This window comes from Halictus rubicundus, chromosome 7, assembly GCF_050948215.1.
Source record: "Halictus rubicundus isolate RS-2024b chromosome 7, iyHalRubi1_principal, whole genome shotgun sequence".
Classification (NCBI taxonomy): Eukaryota; Metazoa; Arthropoda; class Insecta; order Hymenoptera; family Halictidae; genus Halictus; species Halictus rubicundus.
Window position 1 is genome coordinate 3,212,650 of NC_135155.1, and position 18,984 is coordinate 3,231,633.

Consider the following 18,984-nt stretch of genomic DNA (forward strand, 5'->3'; position numbering starts at 1 on the left):
TTTTCGCAGACACCGGTTCGAACGAATGGCACGCACGTGCGCCAGTTTGCAAATTCCGAGCAACGAGGTTTGCGAGTAGCTGCACGTGAACGTCTTCGCGAATGAGAGCCCCGAGCGCCGGCACATGCTACCCGGGCATTTTTTTCGGCCCGTCTACGACGCATTCGAATACAGCCTCCACCGGTACGAAACGGTTTCGGTCGCGTCGACGCCGTGTCAAAACTTTCAGCGAATTCAATTCGTCCCGTTCGTTCGGCGACTTCCGTTTTACCGTCACCTACCCGAGCTGTTGCCGATCGAAAGTCGGAGAGAAAAACGGTTTTTATGTACACAGGATAATTAAAAATGGTCGATTTTTCGATTGTTGTAAAGTTGAAAGAAAGTTCTCCAGTTTCGCGAGCCTGAACTTCACTTTTTCCAAGGACCCTATTTGATTGTAAAATAGCGGAAGGGACTACAGTTGCTGTTTCCTTTGAATTCTTACGAATTGAAGCGACTCTGTGGAGTTGAAGAAATATTTTCTCACTTTTGTTTCGATGCGAAAGGGTATTGTGTAACTCAAAATGCAAACAAAAAGAATTTTGCCGGGTCCAGTTGTAGCGAGAATAATCGTGGTGGCCACGTCAGCTGTTCTAGCTTGCAGTTTCGCACCCCCGTTTATAGAAGCTATAAGCTGATAAACAGTCGGCATCAATTTTCCAGGTACTACGCACTCCGTCATTCGACTCCTCATAGACGGAGATTTGACGAGCGTCGGATGCTCGAACAGCTCTCCGCTACCATACTTTTCCCTCACCGGTTGAAAATGCTTTATTGATAGTGGTGACGTATCGATATACCTGCAGTGGTTGCAGCCGACGAGCATCATCCGCGAGGGCTCTAAAATAAAGAGGTCTCCCTGTTGCATCGGCGTCCCTCTGGCATCTCGATACCTGAGCGTTTCGATATCTCCGGCGCGTCTGCAGCTCGCCGAACCGGAAGCTGTTGACATGGAGATACCGTGGCTGCGGGATCGCTGATCTTCCTGCTGGCACCATGTCCGCGGTTTGTTAGACTCCGGCGCGGTTTTTATCATTTTACCTCCCTCGTGGACCGTGGCGGCGTTCTATTCACCGGTCGGAACACTGTTTCACCGAGTCCCGGTACATCCACCGATAGGAGACGGCCGAAATTGAATCACTCGATCACCGACACCCTAATTTCCGGGCAGGAGAGCGCGGACGAAAGCGTCGAACGAACAGCGCGCCGAGCGGTACCGTGGCATGTATCGAGGCTCGCCTTTCGTATGAATCTCGGCCGAACGACACGGTCCTGCGACAAACACTGCGATGACGTTACAGTTGGGAGGGCCTGTCGGACGCAGGTTAATGGTTTTGTTACGGTGAGCTGAGCGCAAATGAACGTACACGTATGTGCGGTAACCACGGCATTATCGGTGCTCGATCCAGCTTAAAAACAGGTTTTAAAAGACCGACCGGCCCGGCCAGGCAGGGGGAGAGATACTAACCGGGAAAACGCGCGTTATATAAGCCTTTGTGACGATCCGAGCCCCGGCGACTCTTTGCGAAAGGAAATCCTTGGCTCGAGGAGACTTCCTAACGAGCACCACCCGGCCAGTGAAAGGAAACCGCGAGGACGTTTCAGCATTCACCGCTGGCCACGGAGTCGAATGCGTTTTCGTACCGGTTTTCCACTATTTCTTTCTCTTTTCACTCCATCTCTCTCTTTCTCTCTCTCCCCCTCTTCGCTCTCCTCGGGAAATCTGCACCACAGTTTATTCGTTTGTCAGCGTTACGGGGCAAAGATCCGTCGAGGATCGTTCCTCGTCCAGCGGTAAAATTCTTTTAAACGCTTGTCTTTGAATAACGCCGCTGCTACGTGGCCTGGACTTCAAACCCGTATCTAGCTCACTCTTATGCACCGTAAAAGGAGCTCCTGTATTCATAGTTTATGAGTTAATCGATCAAAGTTGATAACTTATGGCGATATTCCTGTGTGACCGAGTCTTTCAGGCTTTTCCGCAAATTTTTTAGAAAAATTCTAAAAGACTTTATAAGGTGGAGTGGGGTAAACCGACTCAGAAATTGTAAAACTTACTTTAAACTGATATATTTTCTATCTATTCCACTAAAACCTAATAATCTTAGTGTTTTTATTTAGCGCATGGTTTATTCTTTAAGTTGCATTCATTTGGATTAAAAATATCTTCTGAAACTTATGATTTTCTTAATAAATTAAGAACAGTCTGCTAGGACGGACTTGCCCGGAACTGGGGCAAAACTGCACCTACCTGTTTAAAAATTATTGAATCTTATTTCCTTATATTATGGGGCAAAAGCGGAATTATTATTAGTAATAAAATAACATTAAAATAAAAATTCAAATTTTTATTCAATCATCGTCAAGACATGTCCCACATTCATATTGTTTTTTTCTTTTTGATCCTTTGTTGCAGTTTCCACAAACCCAGTTCATGCAATTAATGCACGGGATCCACGCTTTTTTGTCAGTATAACAGCGAAAATCGCATTCACAAATGCTACATAAATTATCATCTTCTTTAGAAGAAGAAATAGAAGTTTTTTCCTTGATGTTTTCGTCAGGAAACAATCGTAACTTCGTTTCTTCTGAAGTTATAACGTCCGCGCCTTTTGCAACTCTTTTCTTTTTTTCAACAAAATGCGTGAAATTCGATGTTATAGTTTCAAGCAGGAGATTTTCAAAATTTGCATTGCAGTTCTCTCCTAACTGGGCAGAGTTTGTTGAAAATTGTGGTGGTGATTGTACATCAGCAGATGTTCCTGGCAATATAATGGAATTTTTTTCGGCAATTATAAACTGGTCTTCAACAGGAGATAACTCAATGGTTATAGGAAGCTGTGAAACAGCTTCTTCAATCATTTGTTCATGCCTACCAAGAAGGGAATTTAATGAAACAGTTGAGTAAGTAAGAATTAAAATGTAACATTGGGTAAATTCGTACTATAGTGCGGTTTTGCTCCGATGGATAGTCCGAATTTGCCCCGTGCTCAAATATTTCTTGAGTGAGGTTAGACTATTATTTTATCAAAAAATATAAAAGAACTGATATATTTTATTACTATAAAGGAAACTTACCTTATTATACGTTGTGCCTATCGAAAATAAACACATAGATTTGTAAACTATTGCTTAAATTATCGTTTTATAATGGTTAACTCAATCTTTGCTCTGCACCTGGAAACACCACGCACTTTGTCGAACGAGTTAAACGCGGGAATCGTAGAATACATGGCAGCCATCTATGTTGATCATTGAATACTAACCAAAGAAAGATTTCTACCTTACAGTTGGTACAATGCAACGTATATTCGAATAAATAAGGGCCTAGTGGGGATTTTCCCCGTGTACGGATTTACCCCACTGCAGCTTAGAAAAATTTAGAACGTGTGGATAATAATTTCATTTATAAATTCTTATGACCCAACAAACGACAGGCAGATGCGTCTTTAGACATTGCTGATCTATACAATCATCGTGGCCGTAAAGCGTTCACAACGATCAACTAAATAATTTTCTTGTCTTACAGGAGGATAGAAACCACTATGGTGGTAAAACCGCTTTATCATGGGCCGCGATGTTCAACGGCTAATATTTTCTTCTTTCGACGAATTCGGGTCTCGTACGAATTCGGTTTCTCCAACGTTATCGAATTTCCGGCGAATTTCATATTTCGTAATCTTCGTTTCCCGGGGATGAAAGAAGTATAGAGGCAGAACGGGCGGCATCAGATCTCGCGCCCGACGATCGGAGAATTGCAAATTTCTCGAATTGTACGAGAGATTGAGAGCGGGACTTTTGAAAGTATAACCGGAACGCACAGAGGCGGCCAATTGAAATGCTCTGTGTGCCGGCTTAGGATCGCCGATGCCTCTCGGTATTTCCCGTGGAAACGCGGATACAACGTTAGTTCGCGAATTGGGGTTAGCATAAAGTACACAGGAGGCTTGGGAAAGGGGGAGGCCAGGCAGCGAAGGCAGACAGGACCCGTATACTTTGTTATCTTTTCGCTAGAATTCTCTCTTTCGTCTCTCGGTCCTTCGATACACCACGGCGCTGCATGATACACAGAGTTTTTCAAACATTTGCCTGCAGCCTCCTTGTGATCTTGGATGCCGCGAGTCGTCCCGGTAACAGAGTGTTCAAAGACTTTTGCTGTCTTCGATGCCAGAGTTGAACAGACAGCTTAAGAAAACTCAGGTCTAAATAAAACTAAAAGTCAACAAAGAAGAGGTTTATATTTATATTCATTTTTACTTTATATATTCGTTTCATGTATTTTATTCATTTATTTATATTTATATTCATACGTGACCATATAGGAACATACAGAGAACGCGATTTTAAAATGTTCGATTTTTGAAAACTGTTTTTCGATTTTTCGACGTGATCTTATGAAAGCTAGAAGCGAACAGAAATTTAATTTTCTCACCGAAGGCTCTGTTAAGTGTACCCTCGGCATCGCATCACAAAAAAAAATGGAAATGATCATTTTTAGAAATTTATGACAGAAATACTGAATGGTGTAGAACTAAAATACTTTTTGCATATACTCGTACATGATTCAATGTTGCAGACACATTTCTGCTGCGTACTATATTTAGTGGTGCTTATTATGAATGACGCTGAGTGACTCGTTGGTACAAAAACTGCGGAGCGTACACTTTGTATAAAATTAGCTATAAACAAAAGAGATTCTTAAAGTGTGCAAAATTCTTCACTATATACAGTTTAATCGTGCCTAAATACATTGCAAAAAGTGTTTTAGTGGTGATCTATTTTCAGTGAATAAGAGGGCACTCTTTGGGCACACAATAGAATTTGGATAAAAACGTGAAATTTATAGTTACAAATCATTTGGTTTCTAACCCTAGCTGTGTTACACATAGTAAATCATTGAGACCAGGTTATTTCTTCATTGCAACGAAATTGTGGTGCTCCTATGAAAGAACGGTAAACCGTGGTGCCCATAAACGTGCTACTGTGGTTGTTGACAAGACTGAACAGCGCTAACAGACATCCGCTGACATCGACCATTTAACCTTCATGCTCTTCTTGTTGCTTGCGTCATGTCTATCTTAAACTGTTCATTCCCCTCGGACAACCGTGTAAAACTACACTATCAACGAAACTGTATTACTGTCCGTGAGGCAAGAACGAGCATTAATGAAACCTTAATTAAAAAAAAATGTGTTGTTGTGCATTTAAACGCGGTGACCCATTTACTAAAATGCGAAACATTATTCGGCGTTAGGACAATGGCTCTTCTGGTTTTCAATTACGTGCAACTTGGAAACAATTATCGAGTATGGAGTATGAGAATACATGTGCCATTTTATTTCAAAAGTTAAACATGTGGAAGAAAATTTTATTAGAGTATAATTAAATAAACACTTTTATCCGACTTTTATTAAGCTATTAAGCTATCTTCTGACTCTTTCTGTAATAAAAAGTGCCAATTGAAGTTAAAAATCAATTTTAAAATTCAGAATCAACTTGTAGAAAGTTTTCTTATAAAAAGAAAAATGACGCTTCGTTGATGCTTCAAGAAAAATGTTTGTTTTATTCGGGATAATGTATCTCGTTAACGACCAAGGCATGGCAAATGTTTCAAGATTTTATTCCTGCAGAGATCAATTAAAGCTCGAGATCGCGATCAGGATAGAACGCTCGCATCACGCTATAACATTGGGAAATAAAAATATAAATACCATGAGATAGACGAAACAGCGACGGGCTCATTTGTGTGTCTAATGGCCGCATAATTCTTCTTTGAAATACAAGTACATATTATTCTGTCCACTTTCTCATACGCATTCGTTTCTCGGGGCAGCGCCAGGAATTCCGCTTTGTATCTCTTGACTTTTACATCCATCATCGCATATTTCTTCCACGACTTGGCTGTGGAGCGCAACCCGAAAAAGATATACGAGCGAAAATTTAATTGTGACATTTGGGTAACTGTAATACCGGATTTTCTTTTATGCGGTATATGCATGCCAACAGTGTTGGCATTATAACACCCTTGTAATGTTCTCATCACTAGAAGAGCGCGTTTTGGACTACGACGAGTAGTATAATTAAATTTTTTTTTAATGTTTCCATGTGTAATTTAGTTATTTATTTTCTTTGGAAAGCACTTTCTCGCTATTGCGTAAATCTTTGGCATATCTTCTAAGTGAGACTTTTTTTATGCGGTTCCTCTCCACCGCATAAAAAATTTTTATTTAATATGTTGTAAAATATTATTTGTTATAGCTATTTATGAAGTTTCTGAATATTTTTTTGTGCGGTCCCTATCTACCGCACAAAAACAGGTTTGACTGTATATTTTCTGTATATTTCCGGAGCTCGTTTTCACAATTTAGACACGCACACGCACACGAAAACTAATTAAATGCCACTACCTTTTGGGTTTCTACCTTGAAAACTATGTACGAAAATTTTAAACATTTCACTAGTGTATTTGAACGAGTGAACTGCGGTCATTAAAACTTACATTTTTGGCATTTTTTCGTTAAATTCTATAGAATTATATCTTAAAGAGTTGAAAATCTTTGGTCCCCCAAAGTGAAGTTTATAACCAGAAAGAACATTTGACTTGGCTCCTGTCTCCTACAATTGGTGCTCAAAATTTTTTTTTAAATTTAATTTTATGTTTCACTCACTGGGTTTGAAGATAATCACGTGTCTCCCTTTCCTGAAACGCGTCCGATGTCCACGTGCTCGTCCGCCATTGGGCCTATGGTTTTAACGGTGGCCGGGAGTGGTTGGGGATTTGACACGAATGCGTCTGAAATTCATGAGATTCCATGGGAGAAGCCCGACTGACAAGGACGTAGATAGGAAGCTCACGGCGAACTTCTCGAGTTTCGGGATCGCTACGAGGAAACCCACGGTGTACTTTAGGAGCCCGTTCTTCTGCTTTCCTTCCACCTAACGTGCCCTAACACGTACGCGAGTATGGTTGGGGGAGGGGGGGGTCGGTCGGTGTGTACGTACTCAACTAGACCGTTGGAAACGTTAAGATCGAACGAGCCGCGAGCTTTGCGACGCGACAAAATGGAGAAGGATCGCAGAAGCTGCCGTGTAAGAACTTTGTTGTCGGACCGGACTGTCGCGTCATCGTCGTTGTCCTCCGCCGATTTCGCGGCAGATTCCAGCAGACCTTCGCCGCCACCGTGTCGCGAGTTCTGTTTTGGTTCGTAAGTACTTCGCCTCGGATCCTCTTGTTGTCTCTGTTACGTCGCGCCGCTTAGGAATCAGAACGGCGCGGCGAGCGCGCCGTTGACGCCGTGGCGGAACTCGGAAATTATGGAGATGCTTCCCGTGCACCGTTCGAGTGCCGCAAGTCGCGGTAAGATCTTTCGAGCACCGAGTTTATAATACCGTTGCGAGCGGTATTATTTGTTTTGCCGATGCGCCGCGCCGCTACGCGCCGGCATGAAATAATACAGAGGCGTTTATGTGCTCGGGATCGGTCGCTCTTGGCTTGGCGATTACGCGGGGATTGTAAATGAACTGGCTCTGCGATGGCGCAGGCGTGGCCCGGAACGGAAGTCAAGCAGAATGTCGCTTTTGTGCTCGTAGCTGCACCTGGAAACTCTTATGGTATTCTATTAGTAATACGCGAACTTCATTCAGTCAACGTTCACAATACGGACGTTTGCGTCTTTGCCATTTTTGGGAGAAGGATTTTTCTTGATGGAGTTCGTCGTGTGCCTCGATAGCAGTGACGTATCATAAACTGTAAGGGAAAATGATCTTAGATTAAATGTCTAATTTTTTTTTTATTTATTTGTTTAATGTTGCTTCAACATCAAAGGTCATTAGCAACGCGGTACATTTTCTTACAATATATTGTACATACTTGTATCCTTGATATACTTGGCAAGACCGGCGATATACTCCTTAGAACTTAACAGAATGGGTAAGGATCTAGGCAACTTAGCATTTTTCATTTCATTCTCATATTTTTTGCATTCTATTACTAGGTGATTTATGTTAACTGGTACTTTACATACAGGGTGTCCCGTAACTGGTGTTGCAACCGAGCAGGGGGTGATTCTACATGAAAAACTGAGTCGAAAATATAGAATAAAATTTTTTGATACAAGGCTTTGTTTTCGAGAAAAATGAATTTGAAAATTTGTCTAGTGCGCGTGCACTTGGCTTAATTGCGGCTCAACGGACTTTATTCTGAGTTACCTCAACCTTTTTTCGCAAAGGTTTTCGAGGTTTGTATATATCGAATAAATCGAAGGTCGAGATTACAATGTTAGAATTACATTTGAGGAATTCGTTTAATTCATAAATTGCTGGAAGTGCTGTCCACGTTGTTGTGGACATAATTGTGCCCTTCGTATTAAATTCCTTCGAACCTCTTGTAATGTGCAATTATTATGTTGCTTTAATTGTTCAAACGCTATCACAATTTTTTGTTGTGATTGTTCGATGCTCGTTATGTCATCACGATACACAGGGTATAGTGTACAGGGTGTCAAAAAATTATATGTCACGGCCACCATAGCGTGATTCTACACCTACGATTTGGTGGAAATTGACATAAAAAACACCCCGCAAAATTGACCTTAACCTTGAAAATCAAGGTAAAAAAAACAAAAATTTTTTTTTAATCGTGTTCTACTGGTCATAAGGATCAACTTTGTGAAAGAAACCATGGGTCGCATCTCAACCGTACACTTACAAAATGATGTTGCATTTCTTATAATTTTTGCAGCTTCTTTATTTGTAAATTTTTTACATCCACCGCCAATATATAAGTAAATAGCGTACTATCATACAGCGGGTACCATCAGTAAGCTATCTCGTTGGGTATGAAATTATCATAATCATGATACTCCTATTTCCCTAACTACAGAATGAAAGAAAGAAGCTGCAAAAATGATAAGAAATGCAACATCGTTTTTTAAGAGAACGGTTGAGATGCGACCCATGGTTTCTTTCACAAAGTTGATCGTTTAAATTCCTTCGAACCTCTTGTAATGTGCAATTATTACGTTGCTTTAAGTGTTCAAACGCTATCATAATTTTTTGTTGTAATTGTTCGATGCTCGTTATGTCATCACGGTACACAGTCGATTTCACCTGACCCCGCAAATAAAAATCTAACGGTGACAAATCCGGAGATCGTGGCGGCCAAGGTACTCTGCCACCGTGACCGATCCAGCATTGATAAATTTCACTTAAAAAACGTCTTACTTCGCAACTGTAGTGCGGTGGTGCTCCATCCTGTTGAAAAATTAGCGTTCTTTGAATACCCAAGTAAGCCGAGTGCACGCGCACTAGACAAATTTTCATACTCATTTGTCTCGAAAACAGAGCCTTGTATCGACAAATTTTATTCTATATTTTCGACTCAGTTTTTCATGTAGAATCACCCCCTGCTCGGTTGTACCACCAGTTACGGGACACCCTGTATACCGCAGATCGTGTTTTCTTTCTTATTTAACAAAACTGAATGGTGAATATCTAATATTTATCGAAAATCTAGTATTTATCCTTCACTGTCGAATCAGCTCGTCGGGAAGGAACATCTGCGAGCGATAAAAATGTGAACGCAACCCCGCAGCAAGGCGGCACCGTCATATCCTGGCAGCAAAAGTGTTTCCTCTCGAATCGCGATAACTGTGATCGCGTGAATGGCCACGCAGGAGGAAGCGAACCCGAGTCCCTACGTGTAGCGTATCGAAAACTCCGGCCACTGTGTTTTTTATGAGGTGTCGTTAACATGTAGTCCATTTACGAGGTGGTTTACGGCTTATGCCTCGCCGCGGTAGTTTTCGTTTTTACAAGCATCCGGAGGTTGCCGTGGAAAGGAAGATTGAATTATGTTGTACCGGCGGCGAGGAGAGGGGGGCGGGGAGGGAGCTCGTCCGGTTAATCGTGCCTCTTTGCGTTTTAATGGATTCGACGGCGTGTCGGCATTAAACACGGATAGGCACTCGGTTCCTGGGCCGACACCGGCCCCCGTTAAAACACGAAAATTTTCCAGCACGCCCCCGCCGTGAAAGTTTTCGGGTCGATCGTGTCAAATGCCATCCGCCCCCGGATCCACCACCTGCCGCGTACGTGTGAGCGAACTTACCGACTATGCGTTCTCGTTATGTGCGCGGCCGAATGGCACAGAAGAGAGAAAGAGGGAGTGAGTGAGAGAGAGAGAGAGAGGGAGAGAGCGAGAGAGGGTGACTAGGGGAGAAAACGTGTGGTAGCTTCGCCCGCAAAAGCAGTGAACTCCCGATTATCCATGGGTAAATTATCTGGCCTGTGGATAACCGCGAAACTTGTTAAAACCGCAGTATTACGCATCTGCGTTCGGCACGACGCGTAATATATTATGTTTAAGCGTTATGAGATTCACTGGTTGTACTGCGAATTGCCATAAAGCGAGGAATTATTGCTACCGATCGGATGAAACGTAGACCGGAGCTCTCTGCGCGCAGCTTGTTTCCGAAAGCGCCCGGATTGTATACGAGCCGCGTCTTAGAATATTAGTTCGCGGATTAGAACCGAGTAATTTCTCCTGTTAACGCCCTTTAGCGTTTAATTATATGGGGCTGCGAGGTTGGTCCGATGTTCATCGTGGTTTTGCAAAATTTTAAAAAGGAATTGGAAATTCTTTGAGAATGAAAGACTGTGGATTTAAATGATCCAAATTAATATGATTCTACAGGGCGTAGTGTATTTTCGGAACCGATGAAAAATGCGAAAAAGTGACAGGGGAAGAGAACGAGGGTTATAATAATTTCAGAACTACTCTTTCATTCGCTGTGACAGAGTCGGACGCGAAGGATTTTGCATTTAAGAAATTGCGGGAAAGGTAGTCTCTTGTATTTGTTTAGCACTCGACGCGCGCTCTTTGTGATCTCTGCATGTATTTGCGATAGGCGACTAGAGAGAGCTGCGGGTAGCATGGTAGACCAGGAAAGTTGAAGGATCAACTGGAAGTGTTTGCATTGAAGTCAGCCTGCAACTGCTGCCGCTGGAGTGCGCAGGTAACGGAGAGAACATAAAGCTCTGCTGCTACGCTAATTTTTGTATAGTCTTGGGAATTTTTATTTTGCACAAACGCCCGCACCCTACTTACTAAATGAATTTTGTAGCCTCAACCTGTACCCAAAAGTATTTTCATAAATTTTTACAGAACTTTTCCAAAGGCTGGTATTTATTTCATAAAAATAATAAAAATATCAGAAATAAAATTTTGTTCGATCGAATAGTGTTTTATATCAACAATCAAATGTATCTTCGAACTGGTGGTCCAAAAAAAATGTGAATTCGTGTTTAACACTTTGTCTGTCATGTCACCCATATGTGGGTGACGGAATTATTTGTCCATGTTTGAAAACGAATTTTTACGTTGATATATTCATTGTACCGAATTTTATTCGGATCTGTAAAATTCAAGAAAGTTGAAGGGCTGCTCAATATCATACATTTAATTTTTTTCAATTTTTATTTCATTAAATAACTTACTTTGATTTCATGGAATTTCTGAGGTTTTCAGTTTGGCAGTCAAAGTGTTAAACTTACAGCAATGCACGTGTATCGTGCGAAGGGGCTTGGCAAAAGAATAAAGTGGCAAAATATTGAATGTCGTTTCGTTCGAAAATGCAACACCCCCTAAAATATGTAGCTGTACATTTTTGAGTTACTCGTATCTACGACAAACGAAATATTTGGTGAGCGATCAATCTGTTATGAATAGGCTGAAAAGTTTCTACCAAGTAAGCACACTCGAAAGATTTCCAAGGCACGCAAGAGTCATCCGCGATGCAAGGGTGGAAAATATTCAACGTCGATCCGGCGCGAGCAGCGCTACAGACGCCGTGTATATACGCACGTATAGATGACACGATGCATAAGGACGCGTCAATTGCGTCACTTCCGCCGGATCGAAAACGGGGAAATGATTCGATACGGTACCCTTCAAACGTGTCGGAGGTTTAGCACCGGCGCTCGGCGAAAATTCGAGACGGCCGATGTAAATCAGACGTTATTGCGAATCGCTCGTAAAAGAGGAACGACTGAGTAGCCATGTTTCCCTGTAACCCCCGCTGCTTACATTCCTCGCGCAAAGCATCTCGGGGCCAGCTTAGTTTTATAACATCCCGGAGAACACGTAGAAATAGAAACATTTTCGTTGCCAATTTAACATAAAAATTTGATGTTCGTCGTTTCGCTCGCTCGCTGGGTCCTGCACCGGAAGAACTTTAAACTACGGTGTCAGCCGAACACGAAAGTATTAAAACTAACAATATAAAATTTATGAGGAATCTGTCGTGGATGGCAAAAGGCTAACTATGAAAGGGACGTTCGTCGTCCCTGCCAAAATGCATTGTTTATCCTGTACATATTTCTCTTAAAATGAAATGAATATCGGAATATATTAAATGATGTTCCATAATGACTCACTTTAAGTTCTAGTATCATCAATTTCACGGTCTTTATATATTGTGACAATTCAAGTAAAATTACATAACATAATAAACATAGTAAGACATATATACAGAGTGCCCCAAAAATGTCGTACACGTAATTATAAATGTATATAACTAGTAAAAAGAAAATATCAGACAATAATGGATAAATATCTTTGCCTAGATGTCGCGACGTTGTAACCGACGGGAGCATAATCGCAGAGGTTGCTTGCACGGAAGCAACCCAACGAGGGAACGGTCTCCAGTGTTGGTCGAATGATAGATGATTACCAGAGAAATCTAGATAGCTTCGAAATTGGTAAGAGAATGTAAATTATATGTTATCCAGCCGAATATATGACGTGATTATAACTTGATCTAAGTTGGGCCGCCCGCCGCGATCTCCGTGGAAGCCGACACAGCCTAGAAGTCTGCAAGTAAACGCACACTTCCGCATCGCGGAAGACAATTTGATCTGACTAGAACCCCTCTCCGGCAAGGCTGAACCCCGGCCCCGACTGGGTATCGCTATTAATTAGAGCGCAGGGTTAAGCCGAATTGTCTCCGTTTCCATTTGCGGTTCACAAAGATTGGCTAATTACTTCGAAGTTACACCCCTTCGCAGCCGACATCTTCCTGCTTCCAATTATTAAGACATCATGATTCTGGCCAACAGTTGGTAACGCCACTGCTACTTCAACTATCGTTATCAGCACCATTCGTTCTAACACGTGCGAGACTATAGCGCGAACATAGAGAACCTCTTAGTATGCGGATTCTTATCGTTAGCTCTTTCCGTATGTAACCCTTGCGTCGAACTCCAAAAATTTCTACTGCGTTCAACAACATTGTAATCCACAAAAATTGATAACAACCGTGCTATTCGTCAGCGAGAACGTACAACAAATTTTAGAGACAAGTTAAAATTCGGTAACTCGAGTACTGACATAACATTTTATTTACTTCCAAAAATCATGGTACTTCAAAATTTGTAGTAATTTAGGCGCGAACAACGACAGATTGACGTTATCTATTCGCTGTATTTTACAGAGGTCTAGTCCGTGGGTCTAGCTGTGTTATAATTACAGGTATATTGGTCGTCAGTATTGCTCGTAATTCATTCGGACTAATGAATTCCTAAATTGGTCTTTTAGCAGTAAATTACTCCGGCCTGTTTTTACAGTCCCAATATTTTAGTAGCTCGTTATCTCACCGCTCCCTCTCCGTCTCTCTCATACTTTTCCAGTGTCACGACTATGGAAATAACAGAGCCGAAATTCATTGCGGGAACTGCACACATTACTGGAATTTATTACGACACCTACATGGGAGTCCTGGGATTTAGGGAAGCACCCAGCACGAGAAACCGTATTGAACGAATTAAAAGTAATTGGAACATTGAAATCGCTGCGGCACGCTGGCAAATTCATTTTGCCCGCGGGCGGTTATATCTCGGCATTAAAATTATCCACTTATGGCCACGTGGTTGAAAGGTGTCCCAAAGTTTCTAGCTTTACTGCACCTAAACACCGTGCACTCGCTACGCTCGTGTTCTTAATGGTTAACGTGTCTCGTTATGCTTAATGAAGACGCAGACTTTCTGTGTATGATATGCGAACTATTTCGAAGAGGGTATAAAAGAGTTATCCTCACTTTTACGAGCGGTGTCGAGCGTGTCTTTTGCCACTCGAACACACCAAGCTTTTTTCCGTTCCGTGAGCAGTGATACGCGATCTTTCTGACACGTGGCTGCTTCGCATATATGAGAAATGTACGAAATACAAATTTTAGATGGCCTAAGGACTTTTGGGCCACCCAGTATTATCAGCGAAACATCAAGTAATACTGCACTTTGTAAGATATCGCTTGCAATTAGTTCGCAGAATATCTCGACTTTTCATGATATCTTATAAAGTGCAGCATGACTTGATTCTCGATTGTACTACGGTAAAAATGGAGTTTTTTGGTCGTTCACGTTCTTTGTTCACAACCAAATGCCATCTCCATTCTTGTGTTTATTTTTCTGCCATCGCCGCCGCAGTCGACCTTCAACGATCTTGAATGACTTTGCGTCGTAGGTCACTGTATGCATCTTAAAACTTCATATGTCCTCTACGCGACAGCCTTCACAAAAGCTATTAACATAAGATTATGCCACCCACAAAACCAAGCAGTCAAATGAGAAAATGTTATCTTTACGTTCCGATGTACAGTCGGTCACGAAAATATTCGGACACCACTATAGTTTTGACCATTATAGTCCGTACTTCAGAAATTTATGCAATAAAAATAAAAAGAGGTTTCACGTATGTTACTATGCAGTGTATAGTTAGCAAAAACATAAGAGATATTTATTTACGATAACTGATTACATAAATAATAAAAGAAAAATGGAAAGTACGCTCGTTTTCATGTCACGAAAATATTCGGACAGTTACTATACTTCTCATGTTTCCAGGTTCCAAGAACTGACTGAAACAATGTTTGTAAACATATCATTCATATTGTGTACAGAGTATGTTAGAGATCGAATATTTGTCAGTCTTGCTCAAAATTTGTGCGAAATGGATAAGAAAAGTAAGAACACGTCGTTTGATATGCGACAATTAGTAATTTTTCATCGGGAAAAGGGGAAATCGATTCGCAAAATTGCAAATTTATTAAATATTAGTAAGAGCACGGTATGGGATATTATGCGACGTTACAAGAACGAAGATAGAATTGAATCTATCCCTCAAGGCGGACGCAAATCGATCCTCAATACTCGTGATAAACGCTCCATAATTAGGAGAATCAAATGTGATCCTCGGATAAGTGCTCCAAAGTTAGCAGCTGAATTAAATAATGACCGTGGAATATCACTGCATCCTAAAAACATAAGAAGAGTGTTACGATCAGAGGGCTATAATGGAAGAATAGCTCGAAAAAAGCCGTATATTAACGCGAACAACAGGATGAAGAGACTGAATTTTGCAAAAAACTATATTTCAAAGGAAAGCCAGTGGTGGGAAGACGTAATTTTCGCGGACGAGTCCAAATTTAATATTTATGGAAGCGATGGATGAATTAGAGTATGGCGGAAATCGAAAGAAGAATTAAATCCGAGACATTTGCAGCCGACTGTGAAACACGGTGGTGGGTCTGTGGTGGTGTGGGGCTGTATTTCGGCCCATGGAGTAGGCGAATTAGTTTTCATCGACGACGTCTTCGATAAAAATAGGTATCTGCACATTTTGCAAAACAATTTAAAAAAAAGTGTTGATAAAATGGGACTTCAAAGTGGGATAAAATTTTATCAGGATAACGACCCAAAGCATCGCGTATTGTGCAAGAATTCTAATTATACACTTGCAAGAATGTCCTCCACCCACCATCGCAATATCCAGATTTGAATCCTATTGATTTATGGGATGAATTAGATCGCCGAATTCGAACAACTCCCATAAACAATAAGAATGAACTAAAAAGGCGTCTGCAAGAAGAATGGCTACGTATTGGGCAAGATTATTTAAAAAGAATAATTTGTAATACGCCAACGTGATTACGGCACGTCATAAAACATATGGGATATCCAACAAAATATTAATTTATAAAAACAAGATTTATATATAGTGTTACAAACTTAGTTTTGATAGTGTCCGAATATTTTCGTGACATGAAAATGAGCGTACTGTCCATTTTTCTTTTATTATTTATGTCATCACTTATCGTAAATAAATATCTCTTATGTTTTTGTTAACTACACACTGCATAGTAACATACGTGAAACCTCTTTTTATTTTTATTCCATAAATTTCTGAAGTATAGGGGTGTCCGAATATTTTCGTGACCGATTGTATGTTTACATGTACTCCTTGCCCAGGTGTGCTACGATTTCCGGCCCACTCTGTACACTTTGAAAATTCCAATTGGGCCAGCTTTTCGGGAAAAGGAAGAAGCTTTTCTCCCTGAAAGCTCATTTCATGGTAGGCAGCGAAGGCAGAGGATCGTCAAAGAAACGTGGCACGCAGATCGATCTTAAAACCGAGACCGATGGAAGAAAAGGAGGAACGAATTACGGTTCGGCGCAGCGCAGCGGGCCGGCATAGATCGTGAGCGGATGCGTTTGCAGTTTCGGTCGGCCGCAAATTCCCGTTGCCGGATGAAATTTTCAGTGCGGCCCGATCGGCTGTACATAAAGTAGCCGTTGCTAATGTCTCTATCCACGAAGGCTCGACACGTACACCGTATCCACAGGTAGCAGCGCAGTAAACCGAATTCATTCGTGGTTTCGGGCGCGGCTACTACTTTACGCTGAAGAGGTCAAGTACCGTCGGCTTTACACGAATCAATGTGGCAGTACCATAAATACCGATCCCTTTACGTACGGCTGGAGAGGTTCGGGGGGGGGGAATGAGCACGGTCAGCTAGCCAGCTACCCGGGCAGTCGGCAACCCTGGCACCGGTCCACGGGGTACACTTTTAAAACCCGGGTTCCATCCTCGTCTTTTTCGCGCTCCGCGTCTCGCGGCCGGGAGAGTCTTTATTGCGGGTCTTGCGATCGCCGCACTTTACGAGGCACGCGGCCCGTTTGCTGCCCACCACCTGGACCGTGGTGCAACGCGTTTTCCGCCATTGCATCGCTCGATGCTCGCGCGGCAATTCGATGGACCTCGGTCAACGGAGAAACAAAAAAGAAAATAGGGGAAATGGTACCGCGGACCAGGGTAAAGGACGATAGGACAAGAGGAAAGACCACGAAGAGGATATACCGGGGCTATAAACATCGAGGAAGTGTATGCATGCGGAAACGCTTAGTTGATTTACCGCGGCTCGAGATAATGCGGCCGGGAACGGGGTAAAGTAGAACGTGACCGTCTTACGAATAAATGGACCGCGCCGGAAGACGCATAGCCACAACCCCGTCTCTACCTTGCTGTCCGCTTTTTTGAACGAGCTAGCTAGCTTCGAAGCAGCGATTAACGGTCCACGGTTGGGTGTACAGTAGCCGGGTTCTTAGCAGTACGGGTCGACAATTTTTGTTGAGTTTCATTTAGTATTACTCCGCTAAATGCTGATACTTACTTAGCGGAGAAATGGTACCGGTGGCTGGCAAAAAGAGGGGACCGCTGTTTGTCTTTTACCGTTTCCAAGACAATGATAAAGTGATGGATTGCTTGCTTATCTTCTTAAGTTTAATACTAGTGTCCCGTGTTTGTGAGAAACCCACAATATGTGGGCATGTTGTGTATAATCACTTTTTTAGAAAAAGTTTCTACTAGAAAGAAAAGATAAGTACGGCTACACGTTAACACTTTGACTGCCAAACTAGAAACCTCAAAAATTACATGCAATCAAAGTAAGCTATTTAATGAAATGAAAATTGAAAAAAATTTAATGTATGATATAGAGTAGTCCTCCAACTTTCTTGCATTTTACAGATCCTAATAAAATTTGGTACGATGAATATGATAATATTCAACGTGTCAACGTGTTAAGAAGATTCCAGGCCCAGTAGGAAACATATCTTCTAACATATGTGTACATGTACAGTTATTTTTCTTCAAAGCAAGAATTTATTAGAAACAATATTTATGAGTTCGGTTACCATTTGTCGACCAACTGAATCAGCCAAACGGAGAAATATTTTGAAACTGGAGACGGGCCGAACGTGTATTTTTTTATGCCGCTGACTACCGCGTTTTATGCGGTAAAAACATGAAATTATAGCAACGCGGAACGCCAAAGGAAACACGCGGATGCTTCGGCTGAGATCATAACGAACCGTGTAAAAGTTCGTGGTTGAATCTCTTTCTGTCTTTCGGGTCGGAGGGCGGGGATGGTGTATCTGCGGCTGGTTAGATAGTTGAGAGGAAGAACCTTGTTGCCGGTTAATAGCTGAAATTACGTTTTCTCGTACAGGGAACACCAAGAGCTAACAGCATTTTCTGCTCTCCTCTTCTCGCCGTCCAACGTTCCTTTTGTTCTAACAACTTCAATCGCGTACCTCCTGAACCCATTCACGGATTTTACCTGGCCAGCATGCAGATACCTACACGGAGAGCAAACACTGTTGCGCTGCCGATGGGAGTTGATATTTTGTACCGCGAGAGAAGGATTCGCGCAGGACTTGTGCTTTCTGTAGCGTAATCTTCTCGGAATAGACTTGCTAGGATTCGACGGAGATGGTTTCAATTTCCGACACGGTTCAGGAAATTGTTACGCTTACATTTTGTACGCTAATTAGAATCGCAGTTGCCGTTCAATCGCGGGAACAAATTCTTATGGTATTAAATCAATGTACACGTTTATATCATGAAAGATGTACAACTCGTACATGATTAGGATACGATATACGCACAAGTAGAGACGGAAAAGTATAAAACAGTAAAAAGATTAAATGAATTCGGGAATATCCATATACCAATTCCAATTTATTAAAATGTTTGACGAGAGAAAACAATTTTTATTTAGCTTCCGTGTCTTGCAATTGGTACAGAACATTTTCTTTATGCATAAAAATCCG

The 18,984-nt window shown here is 41.8% G+C and overlaps 1 protein-coding gene across 1 annotated transcript in view; it reads right to left on the reverse strand.

Annotated features, from left to right (window-relative positions):
- Positions 1-1,297, reverse strand: part of Mesk2 (misexpression suppressor of KSR 2) — an 80,820-nt gene extending 79,523 nt beyond the window's left edge. Inside the window, exon 1 of the mRNA XM_076791263.1 lies at positions 840-1,297. Coding sequence (XP_076647378.1) covers positions 840-1,075 — 236 coding nt within the window. The 5' untranslated portion in view covers positions 1,076-1,297. The remainder of the gene's footprint in view (positions 1-839) is intronic.
- Between the last annotated feature and the right edge of the window lie 17,687 nt (positions 1,298-18,984).